General features: G+C 36.9%; 2 protein-coding genes across 3 annotated transcripts; one reads left to right on the top strand and one right to left on the bottom strand.

The window, feature by feature from the left end:
- The first annotated feature begins 200 nt into the window (after positions 1 to 200).
- Positions 201 to 16,091, top strand: LOC107043140 (REST corepressor 3). Of its 2 annotated transcripts, XM_015264477.2 has the most exons (10): positions 201 to 478; positions 2,702 to 2,770; positions 2,837 to 2,911; positions 5,038 to 5,252; positions 6,427 to 6,609; positions 6,923 to 7,033; positions 9,719 to 9,807; positions 9,899 to 10,073; positions 12,040 to 12,354; positions 13,425 to 16,091. In XM_015264477.2, the coding sequence occupies exons 1-10, from the start codon at positions 376 to 378 to the stop codon at positions 13,509 to 13,511; spliced, it is 1,422 nt and encodes a 473-aa protein (XP_015119963.1). In that variant the 5' UTR covers positions 201 to 375; the 3' UTR covers positions 13,512 to 16,091. The 2 variants fall into 2 exon arrangements, with proteins under 2 accessions (XP_015119963.1, XP_015119964.1); XM_015264478.2 differs by lacking the exon at positions 6,923 to 7,033.
- On the bottom strand, positions 16,086 to 25,344 carry LOC107043061. Its single transcript, XM_015264362.1, has 5 exons — positions 25,296 to 25,344; positions 24,908 to 25,053; positions 21,627 to 23,272; positions 19,602 to 20,567; positions 16,086 to 18,843 (listed from the first exon to the last, which is right to left on the bottom strand). Exons 1-5 carry the CDS (start codon positions 25,342 to 25,344, stop codon positions 16,962 to 16,964), a joined length of 4,689 nt encoding a protein of 1,562 aa, XP_015119848.1. The 3' UTR covers positions 16,086 to 16,961.
- Between the last annotated feature and the right edge of the window lie 236 nt (positions 25,345 to 25,580).

The following is a 25,580-nucleotide window of genomic DNA, read 5'->3' as shown; positions in this document are numbered from 1 at the left end:
AACAGTGGAACGTGGGGAGAAAATAGTGACGGAAAAATTAAAGGGCATGTGGCAGAAGGGAGTGCGCATGGCCCCCTCGTCCGAAAATTTGTCATTCCTCGACCAATGGGAAAGCGAATGTTGAACGCACCGCCATCTTTACTTTCGCTACGGTCGCACGAAGCGCTCGAAACGACTGTGCGTCCCTGCGATGTCTCTCGCTTGGAGCATTCAGTAGAGTCCCGTGTACGCTGTTGTGTACAAGCTGCGTTAGCGCTTGGACTGCAGGGCTAATTAATCCCTTGAATTGTTAATAAATATAATTATTGATTCGGGGGAAATAGAGTGGGGTGGACGCGGGTGCGATTGAGGGCTGAATTTTCAGGGTTTTGGAAGATGGTTTTGGCGGAGAGAAATTCGGAGAATGTTAGGAACGGGCGGAGATCGAGGGGCCCCAGCCCCAATGGGCAAACCGAGTCCTCGAGCGAGGAGGATGGAGGTAATTTTTACAATATTTTATGGTAGTTTGGGATTACTCGGGGAATTTGTTATTCCGGGGGTTGAGATGTTTCGGGGATTTTTGAGAATGTCCGAGTAGCGAATAGCGAGTTTACCGTTTGGTACTGACCATAGCATAGATTCAACCATTTTCAATCTTCAAATTTTTCAATTAAAGTGCGTGAGAAACATTTGATAAATTATGAATATTCAGCGTTATTAAAATTGCATTTTGCACAGAATTATTATTTTTTTAAAGGTTGGTTGTTTATAAGTGAATAATTGAAATTGTTTAAACTTTCGGAAATTAATTTTTTTAGACATGGAATCGATTTCTGGTAAAATTCTGGATATAAATAAATTTGTTACGTTTCCGAACAAATGAGTTTAGTGGGAGAAAATTGATTGTTTATAAATTGTTTATAGAAAATGTTTGTGATTTTCAAAAATGCAATTTTTTAATCATTTCATCAATCTTCCTCCAAAAGTCAACTTTCCAATTTTTTTTTAGATTTTTGAATGTTTTCAAACGGTTCAATATCGCACAGCAAAACGAATGTCTGAATTACACACCTTTTGTAGACATTTTTCAGACTAAAAAACTTCTGAAAAACCACAAGACGTTTTTTAGTATTTGAAAAATCTACAAAAGGTGTGTGAAATTCACACATTCGTTTTTGCTGTGAGAGATTCAAATTCAGACTTGTAAAGTTTAAATAACAAATCATTGTGAAATGTCCGGAAACTAGGGTCAAATGGGGCTCAAATGAAAGCTCTAATGTTTGACTACAAAAAAAATAACCAAAGTACTTGGATATCCTTAAGATTTCGTTGTGATATTCCTCATGCTCTTTTTCGCATTTACGACGTCCCACAGAGCCATTTTATCACTGAAAAACGTCTGGAATACACCGCAACTACCTTATTTTATTAATTTCCCCTGCTCCTGGTTTTTTTTTCAATGCGGAAGATTAGTTGGAATGAGTTGTAGGTGATAGTTTTGTGTAGTGAATTCGATAGTTGGTGTAACTATCGTTCGTGATAACTGCAGTTCTAGCTGAGAAAATTCGTATTAAATCCTATGCATTACATTTCCATTCAATATTTTGTTCATTTGGTTCTACGCACAACATGAAGTCGAATTTGGTATAGTTGATAGTTTTGTGTGGTAGATTAAATAGTAGAGGCAACTATGGGATTTTTTCATAGTTCCAGCTGGGATGATCCCTATTGACTTCTACTAATTCCATTCCTATTTGATTATTCCTTGTTCTTCCTTTCTTTCGATGCAGAAACTCGATTAAAATTAGTTACAGTTGATAGTTTCATGTAGTAGATGAGATAGTCGAGGCAACTATCGCTCGCGACTATTTTATAGTGCCAACTGAGAAGATCTCCATTGAATCCTACTAATTCTATTCCTATTTAATAATCTTTTTGTTCTTTCGTTTTACCAATACAGAACATGAAAGAGAATTTGTTATAGTTGACGGTTTTGTGTGATCGCATAGATAGTGGAGACAACTATCGTTCGTGATCGTTATAGTTCCAGCTTTGAAAACTCCTCTTAAACCCTATCAATTATATTCATGGTTTTCTATCCTTCGTTTGCTTCGATGCAGAATAATTTATCACTTAAAATTTCTTATAGTTAATAATTTAATGGGGTTCATCCACCCCATGATAATAGTGGACACAACTATTACTCGCAGCTTTCGTAGTTCCAGCTGAAAAAAATTCTATTAAATTCTGTCTACTATATTCCTATTTAGCGATATATTTTTCCGTTCTTCCTTTATTTCTATGCAGATCAATCAGAATTAATAGTAGTTGATGGGTTCGTTTGATAGATTGGATAGTGGGGACAACTATCATTCGTGAATATTATAGTTCCGCCTGAAAGTATTCCTATGAAATTCTATCAATTACATTCCCATTGAGTTGAATATTTTCATATTCTTCATTTCGACGCAGAAGTCGATCAGAATTAATAGTAGTTGATAGTTTCGACTGATCGATTAAATAGTGGGGACAACTATCATTCGTGAATATTATAGTTCCGCTTGAAAGTATTCCTATGAAATCCTATCAATTACATTCCCATTGAGTTGAATATTTTCATATTCTTCATTTCGACGCAGAAGTCGATCAGAATTAATAGTAGTTGATAGTTTCGACTGATTGATTAAATAGTGGGGACAACTATCATTCGTGAATATTACAGTTCCAGCGGAAAAAATTCGGGTGGGCAGGGACTATCAAGTCATCGTGCCTGAGTTCATCCCAGTCAGTGGTAAGTCTCCATCGATCTATTTTGTTTACTTAAAATTTTGGATTTTTCAACGTTTTATGTGTTCAGAACGACGCTTGGATAAATGCCCGGACCGAGCCCTTCTAGTGTGGTCACCCACCACTGATATTCCAGACCAAAAATGTACGTTGAAACTAATTACGTTTTCATTTGTATTTGTAGCGATGTTTCGATGTGTCCTAATGAGAAAAATGTAGGGGCGAAATGAATACTTTTCAAAAAATGTTTATAACACTTCAGATGTTGGAGAAATATTTATGGAAATCACGACATAAACTTTCGAGAGCAAATTAACGATGAACCGGCGAGGTGAAAAAATGTAGGCAATTTTATGAATTTTTTAAAGTACATTCTTCGATATATTCCGTAGCCCTGTGTGGAGTTTCAGATTGCTGCAGAGAATGGTTCAAATGAAATAAATTATTTAAAAAACGGGATTTGACCCGTGTTCTTATGGCAAATGAGGAAAAATCCACATTGTGAACGTAAAAATACTGAAAAGGTCACGAAACTTCGTCCACATGTGACATATTGATAAATACACCTTCTGCAAGAAAAATTACGTTGGTTCAGAGCATTTTTTTAACCTAAAATTAACAAAAAACCACGAAAAATCAGACTTTCTGCGCGCGCAGCTGTGAACTGTGACAACGCAGCACCTGCCCATCGGGTGGGGATGAACGCGGTAAATTCAAACGTGTGGAAAAGAGCTGTCGATCTAAAATGATCTCTGAGGTTACTTCACAGAGAGGCCTTGAGATTTATTTACTATTATTTTTCTCATCGATAGAAAATTAGAACGACGTGGGTGATGAATTTTTCGGATAAACGAGTCGCGATGGAAAAAAATTACACGTGTTTATGCGCGCGACCTTTAGTAGAGCGAGGACCTTTAGTAGAGCGTGGCAGGCTTACCAACTCTGAGAAACAAAGTATTATGTCAGACCGACGTTGCCACATTTTTTTCACCCATCAGATATTTTCCGTTTATTATTAAAAATGAATATAAAAGTGTTTCGATGCACGCGCGATGCACGAAAAAAATTGAATCGTGATAAAAAATTATTTGACCATAGAAGACTTCAAATATGATTCAAACAAATTCCTGTTCAACATTATAAATATTATTAGAACCCAAACCACATTGATCTTCATCATCCCCTCCTGGAGATTAATGTGCTTCGATCTGTAAAAATATCAATAACTTTCCGCAGGAAATTTGTTCAAAAATTTGGAGATTTAGCGGCATTCTGTTACCCCTCAACAATTGGCATTACCCTTTAACTGCGATGCCTTTAAGAACTAATGGCGCTGCTGCGCCCATTACAGTGTGGGAGTCAGACAAGGATGGTACACAAAAAGTTGAAGGCACTTTGAAGTTGAGGTGAAACGGAATCCCTGTGTCAATATGAACTTTTAGAATTGTGTTTTCTCCGACAATTATTAATTTTTATCACAATGTGTGGAACAGGGACGTTTTAGGCACGCGAAGCATGCCTAAAAAGTTACTTTTTCGCACAGTGTGATGAAAAATATCGTTCGATAGTCATGGAAACTCGCCTTCGGAACCTCCCACGAACCAAAAAACTGTTTTCAGCACTCGTAACGAAATATACTATTTATCTATGAAACTACTTTATCGACTCGATTATCGCATTATTGCGTCAATGAAGTAGTTTCATAAATAAAAAATAATAATTGCATGAGAAAACAATTCTAAAAGTACCTATAGACACCGGGGTTCCGTTTCACCTTAAGGGGCGACTACTATGAGTTTTAAAAGTCGTGGGTTATTGGAGTGAGACTTTTCATACGTGGAAGATCGATTATATAGATCTGAAAATGAATAAGTTGGCACTCCCCATAGGCTCTCCCTGTTCTTAGAAATTCACGCAATTCAGGTTTCAAGGGCTTGAAAATATTCTATAATTTTCCATGTTTCCTTATAATTTTTGCTCCCTAATGAAAGCTTTGTAATCATTCTGGATTATTTACTACGGTATTTACGGAAATTACAATATAAACTAACACCTTGACTTCATGAATGTCTAGTCACGTTGTGATCTTGAGAGCGAATTGAATTCCAGCAGACACTTTGAGATCAATGCAACCCCCTAAACCTCCTGCATGATGGGTCCTTTCAATGTTTCTTTAGAGACATATTTCTCATTAGGACACGTTGATTCACCCATTAGATAAGGAAATTGTCAAGTTTACGCCCGTTATTTCACGCTGACTCTCCCTTCCAGTGGATGAGTACATCATCCTCGCTAAAGAGAAATACGGATACAATGGGGAACAAGCACTGGGTATGCTGTTCTGGCACAAGCACAATTTGGAGAGAGCAGTCCTCGATTTATCAAATTTCACCCCATTCCCTGATGAGTGGACGGTGGAGGACAAGGTTCTCTTCGAGCAGGCATTCCAGTTCCATGGGAAGAGTTTTCATCGCATAAGACAAATGGTAAAATTTCAAGCCCCTCCCGTAAAAAAATGACATGCCGATGATTACCAAGTCTTGAACATTGGAGAATTGCCCTGAGATGAGACAATTTTGTCGCTAAAATAGATCTGGTTGTTCAAAAAATTAGAGTAGATGGATGACGCGATAGCAATTGGGCAACTTCGAAAGAAATAGTTTTCGTCTAGGTAATTTTCAAAGGTTGAACCAGAAAATTGACAAAAAATTCATTTGATGCAAAACGAGGACCAAACAGCAACACTTTCAGTTCCAGAAATTTGTATGAATGACACTATTGAAAAGATAGATCCACGAAATTCATTTTTAAATAGAATAACAATGAGGATGTGATTGCAGCCTTACAGTTTCTAACGAAATATTTTTCATTAAGCTTCACCTTACGAGAGAAATTCTCATCCTGAAATGTCAGGATTCCCCCGCGAACGATAAAATAATATCCGCAGTCGAGGCTTTATATAAGGTACCTCGAGCGCTCGAAGCCTACCCCCACTCTCGGTATATTTATCGCCTCCCGAATGTTTAGTTCCGTGGGGTTCTTATAAGATACCTATGGCCTCGATCATTTTTCACCGGGAAAAGAGTGATTATAAGCATCAAACGGAGTTGAGGCTCAAACGGGAGGGACGTACGAAGTGATCATAAGAGTCAAATGACCTTAAGGGTCAAGAGTTCAAACGTGAGAGTCAAGTGAAGTAATCAGAAGGATTAAACGATCCCAAGGGTCACCTCTTTTCTTCGACGCTATAATTATTAAAATGATGACGCAAAAAATGAATATTCCACAGAATTGCAACGAGCGAGGTATCTTCTAGAAGGAATTGAATTGTAATTACGATTAAAATCTTATTCAGTGAGCATAGGACTTAGAACAGGAGCAAATCATTTATTGTAATATGAAAATTCAACAGCTGATAAATTGGGACATGATTCTCATCGGCCGTATTGCTTTTCGCAATGGGAATCATTATCAACAATTAACTGAAGATAGAAATATCGAATTTAACAGTACAAATGGCATAAGAAATGGGCATTAATACTGAAAATTTTCTCCAACACAAATTCTACCTTGGTAATCATCAGAAAGTATTTTGTTGATCCAACAACCTTCACATCTTGAACCCCTGATAACAATATTCCGTACTCTTATTCGATCTAGCTCCCAGACAAATCCATCGCAAGCCTAGTTAAGTACTACTACAGTTGGAAGAAAACGCGAACCAGAACGTCCCTGATGGACAGACAGGCGCGTAAACTGACGAGTGGAGGAAAAGAGGGTGAGAATGGCAGTGAAAATGGAAGCGAACTTGGCTCCAACACCGACAGTGAATCCGAGGAAAAAGTAAGAAATATTTCATCTCAAACCTCTACTGCATGCGGATTCCCCGTGTCTCCAATATTGACTATTAAAAATCATTTTTAAATAATTTTCATTAAAAAAATGTATCCACACGGCAACTTGAGGCATTTTATGAGTGAAACTGTCACCATGATCAGTAAATTGGACAATAACCCTACGAGAAAAGCCTTATTGATAGATTTCGGATGTGAACGTACCCATTTTATGATAAAAACTTAGAGTTTATTCCCTGAATTGCCGTTATCTGTGTATGAAAATGTTAAATGACGAGAGAAAGTAATGTGGGACGTTCCAGAAATGGACGATCCACCGCGGAATACGACGTGGAAAAAACCAAGCTGTACCAGGGAACCAAGGTGCCGACGGCAAGGCGACCTCCGACTCGGAAAACATCCCCCAGGTTCAGGTACATCAGCCTAAACCTTACCCCAAACGTTTGAAAGACACATGCATATTAGAAGGCTTACACTGTATTATATATTCTCCGCCTTTTTTTTTGTTCTTTGCATTTTTATTCTCTCATTGTTGACCGCTACACCACAAGAATACACGCACGAAAAAATTTCATTGGGAAAACTAGCGCATTCGATGGACAATTCGAGTGGATTTCTACTGAATTTCGGGGGAAATTCTATTTTTGGTAGATTTTACTGAAGAATTCCGGAATGTTTTCTATAGGAATTCCTGGACATGAATTTTCATTGTTTTTTTTTCTATTTTATTCTTCTTCTCGTTTCATTTAAAAAATGAAACGAAAAAAATTGAAAATTTGAGCTGAAGAGTTTTTATAAAAAATATCTCAATAGAGTTAGGTGCATAGAAAAATTGAATTTCATTGATTTTTTCTTTATAATATTTTATTGTATTTATTATATTTTTATAATAAATATAAAAAAATATTTAATAATTTTTTTATCATTTATTATTAGATTTTTTTTACATAATATTGATCAAAAAGGCACACATTAGCTGCATCTTTTGATTGGAATTGACCAAAAGCTCAAAAAAATTTTAGTAGAAGTTCAATAGAATTTTCCAGCGAATTCGCTAGGTTTTTCTGTGAAATTTTTTCGTACGTATAATACTTTACTTTACAGTTGGCTATGTAGATTGGTAGTTTCAACTATATTTTCCTCATTAGTAGAAGAACCTGAAGAATTCGATAGAAAATTCGATTGGGGTTTTGTTGAACTTCTATTGAAGATGCTATTAGTTTTTGGCCAATTCATTCAACAATTCCGCAGCTTTGCGTGCGTTTTTTTACAGAAAATTTCATTTTTCTAAACAACATTTGCTATAGGAATTCTTCGACAAGAATTTTCCAGGGTTTTTCGCTTGATTTTTCTTCTCTCTTCACTAAAAAAAATTGAGCAAAAAAACGGAAAATTTAAGTCGAGGAATTTCTACAGAAAATATCTCAATAGAGCGAATTGTATTGAAAAATAAAATTCTATTGATTTTTTTGACGAGAATTTTCTATTAAACATTTTTACTCAGCAAAAGCTAATAAAAAGTTCTGTAGAAATCTAATAGAATTTTCTAGCGAATTCGCTGGGTTTTTCTATGAAATTTTTATCGTACGTTCAGCACATTTCGTTACTTCTGAGACGAAGCTGCTACTGGCTGAATTATTTCGGGTCTGTTGATGTTTTGGTATTTTTTGGGGGGTAATCACTCCATTTCCGGCAGAATCCAGGATTATGGAATTGAATTCATGAAAAAATTAAATAGAAAAAGCTAGTGCTAGACAATTCTGTTTCAATTTCGACGGGCGCCCCAGATTTCCCGAAAATTACACTAAATCCCCTCGATATCAAGAGATTTAGAAAACTACCAGACTTTCATTTCATCTTCATCCCAATTATTCGAGTGATTACCCCTCATAATTCTTCTCACTAAAAAAAAAGGAAAAAATACCGGAATAATTTCAAAAAATTCTGATGAAAAAATTCACGAGCAGCAGCAAAGTTCCCGTTGAACAAAATTTTCCTTAAAATATTATTCTTCCTACTTGAATGGGCCTTATCTATGACTTACGCCTGACCCTTAATGACATAATGATTTCGTCATCAAATATATTCACTAAAGACTTATTTGACTGCATACTTCATTAGATTTCGCCTTAACTATGACTCATACCTCACTCTTAATGACATACTGTATCTTGTGAAAATGTAAAATCATCGGAAATGCGCTCTAAAGATATATTTCACTGCACACTTCATGAAATTTCAAACTTCAAGACTTTCATTTCATCTTCACCCCAAATATTCGAGTGATTTTCCCCGCAATCCTTCTCATTAAAAAAACCGAAGAAACAATGAACTAATTTCAAAAAATTCAGAGGAAAAAATTCACGAGCAACAGTAAAATTCCTGTTGAACAAAATTTTCCTTGAAATAGTGTTTTTCCAACTTTAATCATCCTTAACTATGACTCATACTTCACTCTTAATAACACTATACTTGTGAAAATGTCAAATCATAAGAAATATCCTCTACAGACATATTTCACTGCATACTTCATTAAATTTCCTCGATATCATGAGATTTCGAGAACTTCAAGCCTTTCATTTCATCTTCACCCCAAATATTCGGGTGATTTCCCCCCGCAATCCCTCTGATTAAAAACAAACCGAAGAAACAATGAACTAATTTCAAAAAATTCCGAGGAAAAAATTCACGAGCAACAGTAAAGTTCCTGTTGAACAAAATTTTCCTTGAAATAGTATTTTTCCAACTTTAATGGGCCTTAACTATGACTCATCCTTCACTCTTAATGACATACTGTACTTGTGAACATGTCAAATCATAAGAAATATCCTCTAAAGACATATTTCACTGCACGCTTTATTAAATTTCCTCGATATCACGAGATTTCGAAAACTTCAAGCCTTTCATTTCATCTTCACCCCAAATATTCGAGTGATTTCCATCCGCAATCCTTCTCATTAAAAAAAAACCGAAGAAACAATGAACTAATTTCAAAAAATTCCGAGGAAAAAATTCACGAGCAACAGTAAAGTTTCCGTTGAATAATTTTTTCCTTGAAATATTGTTTCCCCAACTTAAATGGGCATTGTATGTTGTAGGGGTCATGTAGCAACTGCGGCGTTGCTTGTCATAGTGTTCGTGCAACGCCCAAGGGACACGCGTGTCATAGCTGCTATCTTCACTGGAGGTCAGTGGACGAAACAGAAAAAAATCCCTTAAAAATAAAACAGAACAGAAAAGCAAGAAAGAAATTTATGAATTTATTCGATATGGTTTAGGCGAACGGGTGTCGCGAGGCCCCTGAGTTCCATGCCGGGTCGTTCTAACAAAAGAAAACCGCCGCGTGGACTGGTAGTTAATCACGACGATCTTGCTGTTCTCGCTGGTCAGCCCAACCAGGCTAACAACAGCCTTCAAGCTATCGACACTGAAATTGTTAGCCTCAAACGACAAGTATGTTATCAGTAACAATTGGCAAATCGTGTGGATACATTTTTCTCTGTTCAATTGACTTGAAATTCTGCTCCTAGGGCCATGCCTGGGGATGTGAAAATGACCGTAATTTTTTTCGTCAGTTGAAAAGTTTATGACAGAGATGTGACGTCATATTTTTTTTATCACAATTTTTCCCATCACTCCAGGCCGTTATTGCGGTTCTCGAAAATGTTGAAACTCGAAAAATTCAGCAATTTATTCTTATTTGATTTCCAAACGTTTCGAGTGGTAAATTTTACTCCTTTTCTGGACAATCCATTTATTTTTCATTTCTCTGTATATAATAAAAAATATAAATAAAAAACCACAAATATAAATTCAAAATTATTAAATAACTCACGGATTTTTCACTAAAGTTAATTATCAATTTTCCCTTCCAAATTTTTAAAATGTGTATGTTCTACATTTTGAAAAATAGGTAGGGGAAATTGATAATTAAATTCAGTGAATGAATTATATTCAATAAGGAATATCATAATAGACATGCATTTTAATAATTTTGAATTTATATTTGTGTGCTTTTTCATTTATCGAGATGGCTATAGATAGATTGTCCTGAAGAGGAGTGAGATTTACTAAATTAGTAATTTATTTAATAAATTACTAATTTAGTAAATAAATATTATGTATTTAATAAACTACTAATTTTTTTGAATGTTAAAGTTGCTGAAATTGTCGTATGAATAGAAGCGGTTGGAATAAAAATTTAGTTCTCATATTTATTTCATCACTAGTGCCTAAATTGAGTGCCCGCCTCCCATACATTGTGATGAAGTTTTATGCACTCGTATCGAATTTTACTATTTTGTCATAATTTGAGTAGTTTGTCATTGTCACTGCTATTTGAATGGAATATGAGGGTCACAAAGAATCTGTCTCAAAAACTGTCATAAAATTGAGAAGCCATTGTTAATGATATTTCGTCATCGCCATAATCATAAATTTTAATTAAATTTCGAATAAGTCAGTTGTTAATATTAAATCAATATTATTATGTATTAAATTAATTATCAATCAAATATCCAAATTCTAAATTATTTTATCAATGAATAATTGAGTTCGGAAGATTGACGATTATTTGGCTAATCGTAAATACTTTTATGGAATTTAGAATTATTTACTCAATAGTCAATTGAAAATTAAAATTACGTTTAACTATAACGTTATTTTTTAAAATTTTAATGAAGATAGGTAAACATTGATTATTGTAATATTAGTAAACTCTCGTACTATTGCTAAAGTAATGATTGATGCTGATCCATGTTGAAATTTCGAAAAATGTGACATTTTTGTTGCTATTTAGTTGACGTATGACGGACACTAAGTCTCGTGTCACAAAGAATAACATAAAATTGATTAGCTGTCACTAAATTTTGAGTAGTTTGAGATTGTTACTAGTCTGTTGATGGATTATTACGGTCGCATAGAATTTGGAGCACAAAATATGTCATAAAATTACGGAATGACCATCATCTATTTATTTATATGTTAATGCCGTTATAATTTGGTCATGTGACGAAAATTGTCATAAGTGGCATTTGTCATGTGATCGTCATATGACTTGCCACTAAATTTTTGCACATCCCTAATCATGCCAGAATTAATGAACTCCAAGGAAAAAATTAACAGATGCAGATTTCTCTAAATATCTTCTGTTTTAATTTCTCCATCAAAATTTTTGGACATGAATTTTCAATTTCTCTCCTGAATCTCGCAATAAGGAATAAGAAATACAGAAGAACAAACTGTCCCAAAATTTTATAAAAGAAATAAAAAAGAAATATAAATTGCTATTCATTTTTTCTCTTCAATAAAAATGAAGAAAAAAAACGGATTAATTTTTATATTTGCACGACTTGCGATGGGTTTGTTCTGTCATCACCCCCATGGCAATTTTTTAAAATTAATCATGTTAAATCCACAGATTCAATCGAACAAGCAGCAAGTGAGTGTGCTGAAACGAAAAACAGCGGATGGAATCGATGACTTGCGCCCACCTGAGGTCTCCAGTCGCATCAACGCCCGCTGGACAAACGATGAGCTACTTCTGGCCGTTCAGGGGGTGCGAAAATACGGAAAGGATTTCTCAGCAATAGCCGATGTCATCGGAACCAAAACCGAAGCCCATTTGCGCTCGTTCTTCGTTAATTATCGACGGAGATACAATCTTGATGCTGTTCTCAAAGAATACGAGGCTGAGAATGGACCTATTCTCATTGACGATGAAAAAGAGGAGAAGGTAATTGCAATTGATAAGACTAGTTGATAGTTCCATTTTCCGTATTGACCTTCACTTTTCCTCGTCCGAACATTGGCCCCTCCCCAAACACGTAAAAGTGACAATCACTGCGGAAAAATATCGTTCACGACTAGTTAAAAAATCATGAATATTCAGCGTCATTCAAATTACATTTTGCACAGAGTTATTAATTTTTTAAATTTTCGTTTATAAATTGAAATTTACTTCTGGTTAAATTCTGAATATGAATAAATTTGTGACGATTCCGAGCAAATGATTTTCGTGGTGGAAAATTGATTGTTTATAGATTATTGTAATGAATAGGCGATGAATTATGGAAAAGGGGCGGATTTATTTCTTTTTTAATACACGGGGTGATTAATATCTCCATTCAGGCTTTAGAATGACATTTTTTATCAATCGAATAACGAAAAAAACACAAATCAGGAAGAGGGAAGAGAATCAATAAATTAAACATTCGATTCCGTTACATTATTTGCAGAATTATATATTTTTAAAATTATTTCATCAATCTTCCTCTAAAAGTAAACTTTATAATTTTTTTCAGATTTTTAAAATATTTTTTAACGGTTCAATATCGAGATTCAAATTCAGACCAAAGTTCAAATAATGAAATCATTGTAAAATGACCAGAAACTTGGGGTCAAATGGGGCTTAAATGAAAGCTCTGATGTTTGGCTAGAAAAGTAGAAAAGTATTTCACTGGAGAAAAAATAGACAAAGTACTTGGATATTCATAAGGAGAGATCGCACTAAAATTCTGAAATACGAGTCTTTATTTAACTACTTTAGTAAGTAGTTTTAAAGTAAAAAAATAAGGTTTTGTTTTTGTTTCTTTGGTGTAATCTTACAAGAATTTTCACAAGAAATCTAACTCGATTTTTTAAAGAAAAAATATAATTCAATTTAACAAAATAATACGGAACAATAAATTATATACGATGGAAGAAAATTATGTGTGAAATTACCATTCGTAAGGATATTGCTAATTCAATTTCCATTTTCCACTTGTTTACCCCACATTTCACATTCGAATCTTCAATTTCCAGATGGACGTCGATCAGCCGACGAGTAACGAGACCACCGACAGCTCAAAAAGCAAGACTTCCGTGAGTGTCAGTCAAACGGTGAAATAACATAACGTAGCGTGAGTATCGCGTTCACAAAATTAATTTAACTAATTGAAGGCAATTTCTTTTTTTTTTCATCGATGAAAGATTAATATGTACAGTCACAATTACATGTGAATTAATTGAGAAAATACGGAAAATGTGAATGACCTGTTTTCTCACATACTTCATGGAGATTATTCGAGAGAGCATTCTGAAATACAGACACACGATTCATAATGTTTCTTCTTCTTTCACCATAACTCAACTATTTTTAATGTTGTAAACCTGCAGATTAAATATTTGAAAAATGAAGATTGAGGACACGTTTTTTATGTCAGTTTCGTTGGCAATGTGACACAATTGTTTGTTGAATCTACGCACTCTAAATTTACATGTTCAGAAATTTTATTCGAAGAAGAATATTATTATCCAAATGAAAATCGAAAAATTTTATTCGACAAAGAATATTATTATCCAAATTAAAATCGTGATGACGATAGTAATCTTATCCTTTTTCTGGCAATTCCGCCGGAAAAATCACGTTTGAAAAAATAAAAAAAAAACGTCTATTTTTCTATTTTTTCCCCAAACTATTTTCAATGTTGTAAATCAGATTAAAGATTCGGAAAATGAAGATTGAAGACACGTTTTTTTACGTCAATTTCGTTGGCAATGTGACACAATCGTCTGTTGTATCCACACACTCTAAATTTACATGTTTAGAAAAATTTGATTCGAAGAAGTTATTCGAAGAAATGGTTATGCACATAAAAATCGTGATGACGATGATCATCTCGCCCTTTCCCTGACAATCTCTGTGGAAAAATCACATTCGAAAAAATCACTTTTGAAAAAAATTAGTAGAAAAATCTAACAATTTCTCCTCGAAATTTTCTTGAATTTCTGTTGAAACTATAACAATTCCTGGGGATAACCTTTCCATCTTTTCTTATTTTCTTAAACAAATTGAAATACAGTCGGAAAAGATTCTGCCCAAGAAATTAAAATGTAATGACTCTTCTAGAAAAAATCTCACGAAAAAACAATACTGGAAAGTTACATAATCTTCGATAGAATTTCAAGAGAACTTGAATAACATTTAAAAAAAACAGACGTAGATTTTTCTATCATTTTTCTTCATGCGTGATACTCGTATTTCCACAGCGGTGGAATAGGCCTCTGAGACACAGATTTTCCCAAAATTTTCTTAGACGAAGAATAAATATTCTTCTTACACAAATGAAAATCGTGATGACGATGATCATCTCGCCCTTCTAAAATCACGTTTGAAAAAATTTACCAGAAAAATCCAACACTTTCTCTTCGAAATTCTCTTGAATTTCTGTTGAAACAATAAATATTCTTGGGGATGAATTTTCCATTTTTTTTTATTTTCTTAAACAAATTGAAATACAGCGGGAAAAATTTATGCCCGAGAAATAAAAATCTATTGACTCTTTTCTATGAAAAAATCTCATCAAAAAACGACGCTGTAAAGTTCCATAATTTTCAATAGAATTTCAAGAAAACTTAAATAAAATAAAAACAACAAATGTCGATTTTTCTATTATTTTTTTTCATACGTGATACTCGTATTTCCACAGCAGTGGAATATAGTCCTCCGACCCACATATTTTCCCATGTGGGAAGATGATATTCAGTCATACATGAAGATATTGATAAGAATATAAAGTACATCTGAATGAATCAATTGAAACGGTGTTTGTACATACGAATATATATTTGTATCGGCAAAAATTTTGTGATTGTCCTGCACTATTCGTTGGTACATTGAATTGAGTATTCCTTCATCATTGAAAAAGTACCAGAATAAGAAAAATCCCTTCTGAATAGCAATATTCAGATTTTTAACGGTGAAAAACTAGTTTTATTTGCTTCAGCTGCGTATTTCGTTTTTATTATTTATTCTCTAGCGAATAATTATCGAAAGATTCACTCATCAAAATCCAATTAACGATGATAATTTTAATTATTCTACGAGCCTTCCATGAATCATTGAGAGAAAATACCCCTATTCTATGCATTCGGTTTCCCCAGAGAAGCGTAAAAATTATAAAATGAAATTAATTATTAAAGCTAGGATAAACGGTAGGATATTGTGTGCTGAATATCTGAGTAGCTTAACTATGTCCCAATAACTGAGTTGTTTGAATATTAAAAAGTTAATTGTAAATATCTGAAGCACTATTGTATATTACGATGAGTTACACAACAAGAGATTAAATCGTTGGGGATGTGGGCGCACATTACCATCGATTTTCCAAGTATTCGGAGAGTACTTTCAACACTGCTTGCGTTGTGAGAAAAATTGGTTTGCATTTCACACATTTTCGTATTTTTGTTCATGCTATGCATTCACGTCGCCAACATTTCTCACGATACTTGCAAGAAAAAAATAATTATGCCATTGGTCAACGACTATGGTGCATTTGACTTACGATCGAGTGTAGGAAATTTTAGAATTAAGAGTGATAAATTATATTAGTTACTAAGAATTCCTCATTTATCGTAATTAACGGTTTAGATTAAGATAGGTATGTTATCTAGATAAATTCTAGGTGAATAAAAAAATATATATTAAAATTAATCAAGTCTTGTGTTTTTTATTGGTCTCTATGGTTTTATTTAGTATGCTTATCTTGTCTGTAACTCTCCAAGGATTTGATGTACCTCTCCTGATAGCCCCTTCCAACCTCCATTACCCTCATAATATAAATTTCTTCATTAGCACTTGAAAATTTAATGGAAGAAGTGTACTTCCTATCGGAAAAATAAATATATCATTTTGCAGGGCACATTATTCGTTCTTCAAATTGTGATGTATTAAATGCAATTTGGTTGAATTTTCATGAAGTTATTGGAGATTGTTTCTATTTTGAACGTCATGCCACACCTTGAAATTCGGCCTTTTCATTCATTGTTGGATCTTTGCACTTAAGCAATGAGGATTTATTATACACCAATTTGAAGATTTCAAGTACGTCTTCGAAATGACGTGTTTTTCCTACTACATCCACTTGATCAATTCAGTAGCGAAGTGGTAAACCGGTTTAAGTCGATTTTGACTATTTGCCAGTTTTCAATGAATATTTCAGGATCTAAGGGAGATGGCAAAAATTTTGACAAGACCTTTTCTATAGCAATCAATTCGCTCTACAAAAAAAGTTATTACAAAACTTTCGTTAGCTTCTTTAGATTCGAAGATATTCCTTAAAAACTCAGATGAGAGCCAAGTCGACTTAAACCGTTTTACCACTTCGCTACTGAATTGTCATGGGTGATTATGTGGCAATTCACGATTCCTTCAGCGTTTTAGCGCTGGATTGTTGTCATTCCTGCCAATATTCAATGGCATTAATGGAGTCAAGAATTAGTCGAGTTTAAAAAATTGTTTGAAGAATCAATTTCATGCAGCCTGGCTAGCGCGCGTCTCGCCTAGGATATTAAAGTTAATCACGTTTTATGGTTTTTATTGGTCTCTATGATCTCATTCACAATGTTGATCTTGTAGGACATGTAGTCCTCAAGCCGAATATTCAACAGAATAGCTAGTCTGCAAGGATTCGCTGCACTCTCTAAGGATTTGATGTACCTCTCCTGATAGTCCCTTCCAACCTCGATCACCCTCATAACATCAATTTCTTCATTAGCCCTTGAAGACTCAATCGAAGAAGACTGAAGATCAAGTTGATGGTCAACAAGTTGACTAATAATATTCAAAAATTTTCCATCTTCTCGGTAGACCTCGTCGTAATTGAAAGGACTCTCCAGGCCTCCAGTGTTCCTCCTCAAATACCTGTTCCCCAGGATATTCTTCACGAAACATTTAAGCTTTCCATCTCGATTTATTCCCTCGGCAGATGAACACAGAGAAACGGCCAGTCGCAAGACCTCATGGAGATTAACATCCGCGTGATTTTTGTTTAACTCCCTAACATCCCCCTGACCTTCCAACACTCGAGAGGCCGTCATCGTCTCACTGGCGGCCTCTCGGATCTCCGGGATTTCGTCATTCAGCAGAACCACCAGAGCCTCGATGATCATCAACTTAAGATCGCTCTCAAGATCCCCAAACTTCTTGCTCTCAAGACACTTCCCCACACATTCCAGCGCCCATAACTTCCCCGAGTCGTCGTCAAAATTCGCCGTACGTAGAATAAACTCCAGAGTCATCCTCCGGAGCTCATAATCATCGAAAAGAGTCAGAGCGACTAGCATATGCCCTAGTCTTCTCTCATTATCATTCTTCCTCCCAACGAGTTTCACCACTATTCTCTTAACATCAACTTTTAAACAAGTCTCTTCAACATTTCTCCGACAACGTTTGTCCTCCAGAACTTTAATCACGAATCCGAAGATCTGGGGGTAGTACACCTGCAGAGGGGACTCGTCTCCCTCCAGAATCGCAGACATCTTCCCCAATAAAGCCGTCAAAATCCCCGGAAGATGTTCCCCAGGATCTGCATTCTTCATTCCCCCAATTGTCGCATGTACCATCAGACGAATATTGTACCTCTCAATCCCCCCGGTCCACTCATCAACGAGCCACCCCCCGAAGCCCCAAAAGGTCCAATGAGCCTCAGCCAAACGATCGATGAACTCCCAGAACCCAGGGCGATCCCCTTCCCCCCGAATTCTCTCCGCGATCGACGACTGGCAAAAGGTGTCGCCCCTAAACCGAAAGTTCTTCAATTCCGGAGACGTCAACAGGCACTTGATAAACGCGGATTCCACGATGTAATCAATCCTCCCCTGTCCGCCAGCCCATTCCCTCAGGAGAGAGTCCAACCTCTCGAGCCCCGCAGCAGTCGCCTCCAGGATCCTCCCCCTGTCGTCTTCATCATCGCAGACGGACTCGTACTGAGCCCTCGCCTGGAGGTACCCCAGCGCCAGGAAGAGACAGTGCTGATGGTTCTGACCGCCAGTTGAAGACTCAACTCCCTTCGCCATCTGAAGAATCGTCCTGGCGATGTCCCTAGGAGGCACGAACGCGGCGTACGTCTTGGCCACGAGACCCCGCACCCCAGCAATTCTGTGGCCAAACAGCTCCCAAAGCTCCTCCATAACTCCCCTCCTATAGCCGTCCGACGAGTAATCGAGGTAGTCCTCCCCGGAAACCGTCATCTTGCAGAGGAGACTGAGAACGGACATGACGCCGTCGTCGTCCTCCCTTGCGACCTTCAGTTCTCGCAGGAGTTCCTCCGCGAGGGTCGGATAGTGCGTCGCAAAATGCTCGATGGAGTGGCCGGCCTCATCCCCGGCTTGGCCCACGAGCCGCGTGACAACAGCCCCCAGCAGCTGAAGACTCGCATTACGCACCGGCCACTCCGAAGACCTGCGGTTTTTGAATGAAATTACAGGTGAGGGGGGCTGGGGGTAATTTGAAAGGTGCAGGGGGTTGCCTCTATTATAAGGATGACTTTGGTAGTTATTTTTCATCATTTGGGCGCACATGGAAATTTTCGATTTGAAACATTCGATTTGAATTTTCACCAAAAATCGATTTCGAACAAAAATCGATTTGAATTTTCACACTATAGAGAGATATTGAGACCCTTATTTTGACCCTTGATTTTTGACCCCCATAACCCTTATTTGAATCCTTAATCTGACCCTTGTGACCCTCATTTCATCACCAGAAGTCGATCTGGATTTTTATAATATAGAGAGACATGAAAAAATGTGCTGTTAATGTAATTCCCTGCAACTTTCAAATTTCACCGCATCTCCCCTTAAGAGAAGAAACACTTCACGTACGAAAAAATTTCATAGGAAGAAAAATTTCTGTTCAACAACTGCTGCTTTGGCCAGAAATATTCTAGAAAAAAATCAATGGAATTCGATTTTTCTATTCAACTCATTCTATTGACATAGTTTTTACAAAAATTAATTGACTCAAATTTTCTACGTTTTTTTCATTCGATTTTTTAATGAAGAGAAAATAAAAATCAAGTAAAAAAAATGTTCTATTGGACATTTTCTAGTTGAAAAAACACACGATAAAATTTCTCAAATTCAATAGAATTTCCCATCGAATTCTCTAGCTTTTCCTGAAATTTTTTCACACGTTATTCCACCGGACGTGCAACAGACCTCAGATGCATGAGACAAATCAGCGCGATCTCCTCCATATAAGTAACCAGATGTTGATGAAGCGACTTATCAGCGACAGCACTCCTGAGAAAATGAATCTGCCGAGCAGTCGGATCATCGGCCGTGGGATTCCCCCCCGCGATCGACGATTTTCGGGGATTCCCCGACTCCCTCAAACCCTTCAACATCCTCCTCAGCGCCATCTGGAGGAGCGGCCGACTGCGCTTATCCCCATTGGACACCAACTTGTGAAACATGATGGTCTGCCCCGCCCCCCGTCTCGTCATATTCACTTCCCGCGAATCGACGCTGAGGAGCTTCTCCAGATGCTCCACGAAGTGCTCCACCCGGAGGTTCTGATTATTCATCAGACCCCCTAGGACCCCCCCAGCGACCTCGATAACCCCCTTATGCCGACATTTCATCAGAATCCTCACGACGATGTTTATCAGTCGCATGTAGATTTCCTCCCCCAATGCATTAATGTACGTCAAACTCCCTGACACCTCGCAAATTGTCGCGAGGGACATCCAAATGCATGAGAGGATTGTCTGATGCGCTGGTGAGAGCACGCACTCGTCTGATTCGTCGATAATCCCGCTGTTCGTTATAATCGCTTCAATCGCGATTCCCATTTCCGCGAAGGACGAGGAAAACTCTGAGTCGCCAGGATTCGGGGACAAGGAAGCCAGGAAAAAGGTCGAGGCCTGCTCCAGGAGGTCCACCAGCTGTTGAACGAATCCTTCGTCCAAACCGAGTCTATCGCGATCAGCTGTCTCCAGAAGAGCGGTCAGGACCCCGTAGAAGGGAGAGGCTCCAGTGGTCGCTCTCAGGATGTCCCCCCTCATGGCGGACAGCTGCGTCTTGGCTTCGTCGAGGAGTTCGCGAGTGAAATCCACTTGAGATGTTTTAGAAACTACTTTGAGCAGTTTCGCGCCGCCAGAGACTTCGTAGAACTTCCAAGACCTGCAGGGATCGGCGTCAATACTGAGTTTTAGGGATATTTGGGGCTTTGTGAAATTTGAAATTTATAAAATAACACGGTCACAATACGCGAACACGTGGACACAATACGCGAAGGTTCGGACCGGAGGGCAACACTTACGGTACTCGATAGACTTTTCGACGCAGAATCCGAATCTGCTGTTAAAATGCGCTCAAACGTACGGTGACTGAGACAAAAATGTTAAAATCGGAAAAATGAGCGAAATCGATCAAGTTCAAAAGGTAAAAAGTCAATGAATTTTACTTCTATTCAGCCGGGGAAAAACAGGAGGTTCGGAATTCTCAGAAGTATGGAGTGGAGAAGAGTATTTCTGAATAGACTTCCCCTTAATAGGCTGAAAAAATAAAATAAGAAGAGAAAAAATGGTGCATTTCGGGTGGATTAGAATCCACCCTTGGATTTAAATCCAAAGTAAATTTGGATGTTCCATGGATTATTTTACCCGGGAGAGTATCTCAAATTTATCCCAGCAACAAAAAATAAATTTTAATCCCAAGGTTAAATCAGTGTTAATTCAAATGGGACTACAGGATAAATAAAAAATTATTCTTCGGGTCAAATATTGAAAAATTATGACCCCTACGATATAATTCAGCAGTGAAGTGGTAGGAGGAGATAAGTCAGTTTTGACCATTCACCAGTTTTCAGTCAATATCTCGGAATCTAAGGGAGATAGCAAAATTTTTGTTATAACCTTTTTTGTGGAGCCGATTGAGTGCTACAACAAATGTGATTACGAAAATTTCGCTATCTCTCTTAGATTCGGGAATATTCCTTAAAAACTCAACTGGGAGTTACCACTGAGGTGACCCGAAGGATAAATTTTACCCTGGGGTTGATTTGGATAATAGGGCTTGGTGCAACCGGGCCTATATATACTCTACTGTATTATATATAATAAATTATAATATATTATATGATAGCATAATACTAAAGAACACGTTAGGCGCAATAGATTGCCTTCAAAAAACGTTCCACCGGATTCTTTACAACATGATTTGATTCTGCCGATGTCTGACCTGCAATTCCTCATGCCCTCTCGGTACAAAGTGCTCTTCACGTCTTCCGTGAGGATCGCTGGGTCGAATATGCAGAGGATGCCACAGGCTTTCGATCTCACTTCCTCCACCGGGTCCAGGCACAACCTCGCGAGGGCGTGGAAGCTCTCCTCATTGTTGTGCGTCCACGACCACAACTTCTCCTCACGTTTCCTCACACGTTCTGAGATGATCGAGTGGAGACTCAGCCCTATGATCTTCCTCTGGTAGCAAGAGCCCACCTCGAGGCAGTTCAGAACGAACCCGTGGATATACTCCGAGAAATCGAGTTCCTCCTTTTTAACAGGACGCGTGGACATTCTCTCGATGAATATCCTGAAACTATCTAGCAATCCCTTTCTGAATCGCGTCGAAGCTGCCCTCGCGTTGAGGTAGAGAAACCTCTTGCATACATCGTAATCTGGGGCCTCAGCTTCATGTTCTTCCTTGAATCTAGCTCCTTTGCAGAATATCGTGAAGGCGTTCAGCCTCACGCACTCGCGGGCATCATTCAACACAGGAGGAAGTCCAGAGCGATTCATCCAGACGTTTTTTACATCGCGAATTGATTCGATTATTGGAGATTCCAACAAAGACCTCAGTCCGATGTTCCTCTCAGCTGCCAGTTTGACGAAGAACGACTGACAAACGATCATTTCATCGATAAACAGATAAGGCCAGAGGTCGAAGAATAAGGAAGGACTGAACTTCAGGAGAGTTGGCCTCAGCCAGAGGTCCCAGAACAGCTGAAGAGCGTTCAAATCGCTCTCCTCCTCCCACGTCTTCACCACTGGGTGAGCTGTTTTGTAAAAAATATTCAACCAGTCGTCTTCAGGGACTTTGTGCCACACCGAGAGGTACAGTTTCGTTGAGGGATGCTTCAGGTGGCTTTTAGGGAGGCTTTTAACCATCTCTCTGATGTGTGCAGGCCGCATTCGTGGGGCCTCTGACATGACTGATGATATTATCGAGAGAATTGTGAATTTCGTGGGGTTCTGCCACGACAGCCGATCCACCACGAGACTCCACGATTTTTCAACGAAATTCGGGTGTTTATTCTGCATTATTGTTAGGTACAGGGGGTATATCTCGGTGGCGTTCCACTTTGCCACGTCGCCGATGCAATTGTCCCAGTTTGACACTATCAGACTTTCGAGTTGTTTCTCTAATTTACTGGTGTCTTTCGCCCAGAAACTTGTGCCCAGGGTGGATTCTAGCCAGAGTTTCAGCAGGCGGAATGCGAGGAATGTGTGGCTGGTGTACGTGGAACAATGCGAGTGGATTATTGTGAAGAAATCGGTGGAGATGGTGCGGGAGTGGAGTTTCTTGGAGATGGAGAGGTGACTGTTTATTACCGACAGTCTGAAGATTTCGGGGTCTTGGACGGGGATTCTCTGGGAGAATATGTCGAGGTGATCGGGGGGGACTTGCAGTAGTTGGGAGGTGAGGCGGGTCAGATCGTCGGGGGGGAGGGATTTAGCGAGAATCGAGAAGATGATCCGGCCTGAGAGGATCGACTCTTCATCTTGGTAGGTCTTTGATGCGAGGAGCGTCAATAGCTCGATTACGAGGGGCTGCCAGGTCGAGGGGGCTACTTGGACCTGGTTCTGACAGAGTCCTAGGATTTTCTGGAAGGGATGAGTGGAGTGAATATTGTTGGCTCATGGAGACACGCACGAAAAAATTTCGGGTGGGTGCTAGGGCTCAGAAATTTTTGAGGAAACTGAGTTTTTTGTATATGAGGGAGAGTGGGGCCAATGAAACAGCAGAAAAACAAATTTTTGACGCAATTCTAGCGAAAAAAAAATTTTTTTCAACTATTTCTATTATTGATTGATAATAAAAAATAATATTAATATTAATAATATTATTGATAATACTTAATAGTTAATATATATTAAATATATATTATAAATATAATATAATATATATTATATATATATTATATATATATTAAATATATATTATAAATATAATATAATATATATTATGTTCAATATTTTATTTGATTAGTGTTAATGATATTTAATAATATTATTGATACTATTATTACTTTTTATTTTTTTTTTTGCTTATCAACTTTTTCTATTGTTGGGAGTACTGATGAGAATAATAATTTTTTGTCCATGTTACAATTCAATTGATTAGATTAGGCCGATTACACTTTTCTTTTTTCATTGGATTTAAATTCAGCAACATATCTTTCTTTTTCTTCCTTTGGGTCTCCCCCTGGGCCTTGCGGATGAAAAAAATTCATAGAAAAACCTAGCGGATTCGTTAGAAAATTCTATTGGATTTCTATTTAATTTTCTATTAGTTTTTGGCCGATTCTACTGATATATTTGATAGAAAATATTCAATAGAAACAGTCAATAGAATTCGATTTTTTATACCACTTATTCTCTTCAGATATTTTCTATAGAATTTTCTCGACGCAAATTTCCAAGTTTTTTTGTTCGATTTTCTTGATGAGAAGAAAAGAAAAACAGAATAAAAAAAATTTAAAAATTTAAGCCGTGGAAATTCTATAGAAAATATCTGAAGAGAATCAGTTTTATAGAAAAATCGAATTTGATTTTCTATCCAATATTTTTTATTGAACATGTCAATAATATTGGCCAAAAACTAATAGAAATTTCAACAAAAATCCAATAGAATTTTCTAAAGAATTCGCTAGGTTGTGCTATTAATTTTTTTCGTGCGTGCTGGACTTTGGATTTTACTGTTTCATTTTCTGTTCAATTATTCCATTGACAAAATCCTCTCTCGTCAAAACTTCTTTCTAATTTTCCATTCTACTGAAAGGCAAATTATTAATCTCATCAGAATTCTCAAGCATAAAAAAAAGTATTTCATAAAAACGAATTTTTTACGTGAATTGCGTCAAACAGTCGTTTTTCGGCTGTTTCATTTCGATAATTCATCTATTACAATCGGGGTTTTACATAATTAATAAATTATTAATATAATATTAACTCTGCTAGAAGAAGCGCTCATATTCGTGTTTACCTAACTCATAGTATAATCAGACGATCAAAATGGCTGTACATGACTATATTATAATTTATTATGGATTATTCTATAGAATATCTTCCATTGATCATTTTTATTCAACAAAAATCTCATAAGCAGTGAAATTTTTCGAAAAAATCGACCAGAAAATTATAGAAATTAAATAGAATTTGCTGGCGAATCCGCTAGGTTTTTCTACGAAATTTTTTCGTACGTGAACAGATGAGAATAATTCATAGATATATACTCACCTGCAGTGTTTTGGAAACTTCATAGGGATGCAGTTTTTTTATTCTTTTGAGTTCTTGAAGGGCATCAGAGTAATCGAGCGAGCCACTTTTTGGATATAAATTCATTCTACGTTCATCTGTCATTTTTTTCTGTTGAAGTGATGGTACTTAATTTATTACAAAATAGAACTAATATGAATAAAATTATAATTTTAGTGTAATTTTAATAATAATTCGGTTTTACTGTTTTGATGCTCATATGTCACACGGCAAAAAGCTAACCTCTGTTCAGAAATTCTTCAAGAATACCCAGTACATGATCTCTTTACTTAATTTCCGGATATTTCAGGAGGAAATTATTATATTGACTGAGTAAATATCATAAAATTTGGGATTGTGAAGTACTTACATTTTCGATTCTCCGGTAAATGTGTCAAATTATCATTGTTGCTCTCCATTGTCATCAGCTGGCTTGACTGCTACACGTGCGTTCCACTGTTGACCAATGGAAGGGCTGTTTTTTCGAATGCTCATAGCGCGGTTTTTTGCTATTGGTATAGAATTTTTCCAGTCATTAGTTAGCAGTTGCAGTTTTTCTTTAATAATTTTGAGGTATTTCACTCTGTTTTTAGATGGAAAACATTTTTCGATGAACGGAAAATCGAAATTTGAATCGTATATTATTGGAAACATC

This window comes from Diachasma alloeum, unplaced genomic scaffold (assembly GCF_001412515.2).
Source record: "Diachasma alloeum isolate Michigan unplaced genomic scaffold, Dall2.0 Dall_scaffold_00547, whole genome shotgun sequence".
In the NCBI taxonomy this organism is placed as follows: domain Eukaryota; kingdom Metazoa; phylum Arthropoda; class Insecta; order Hymenoptera; family Braconidae; genus Diachasma; species Diachasma alloeum.
The sequence above is the reverse complement of the archived record's forward strand: the minus strand, read 5'-3'. Positions and strand labels throughout refer to the sequence as shown.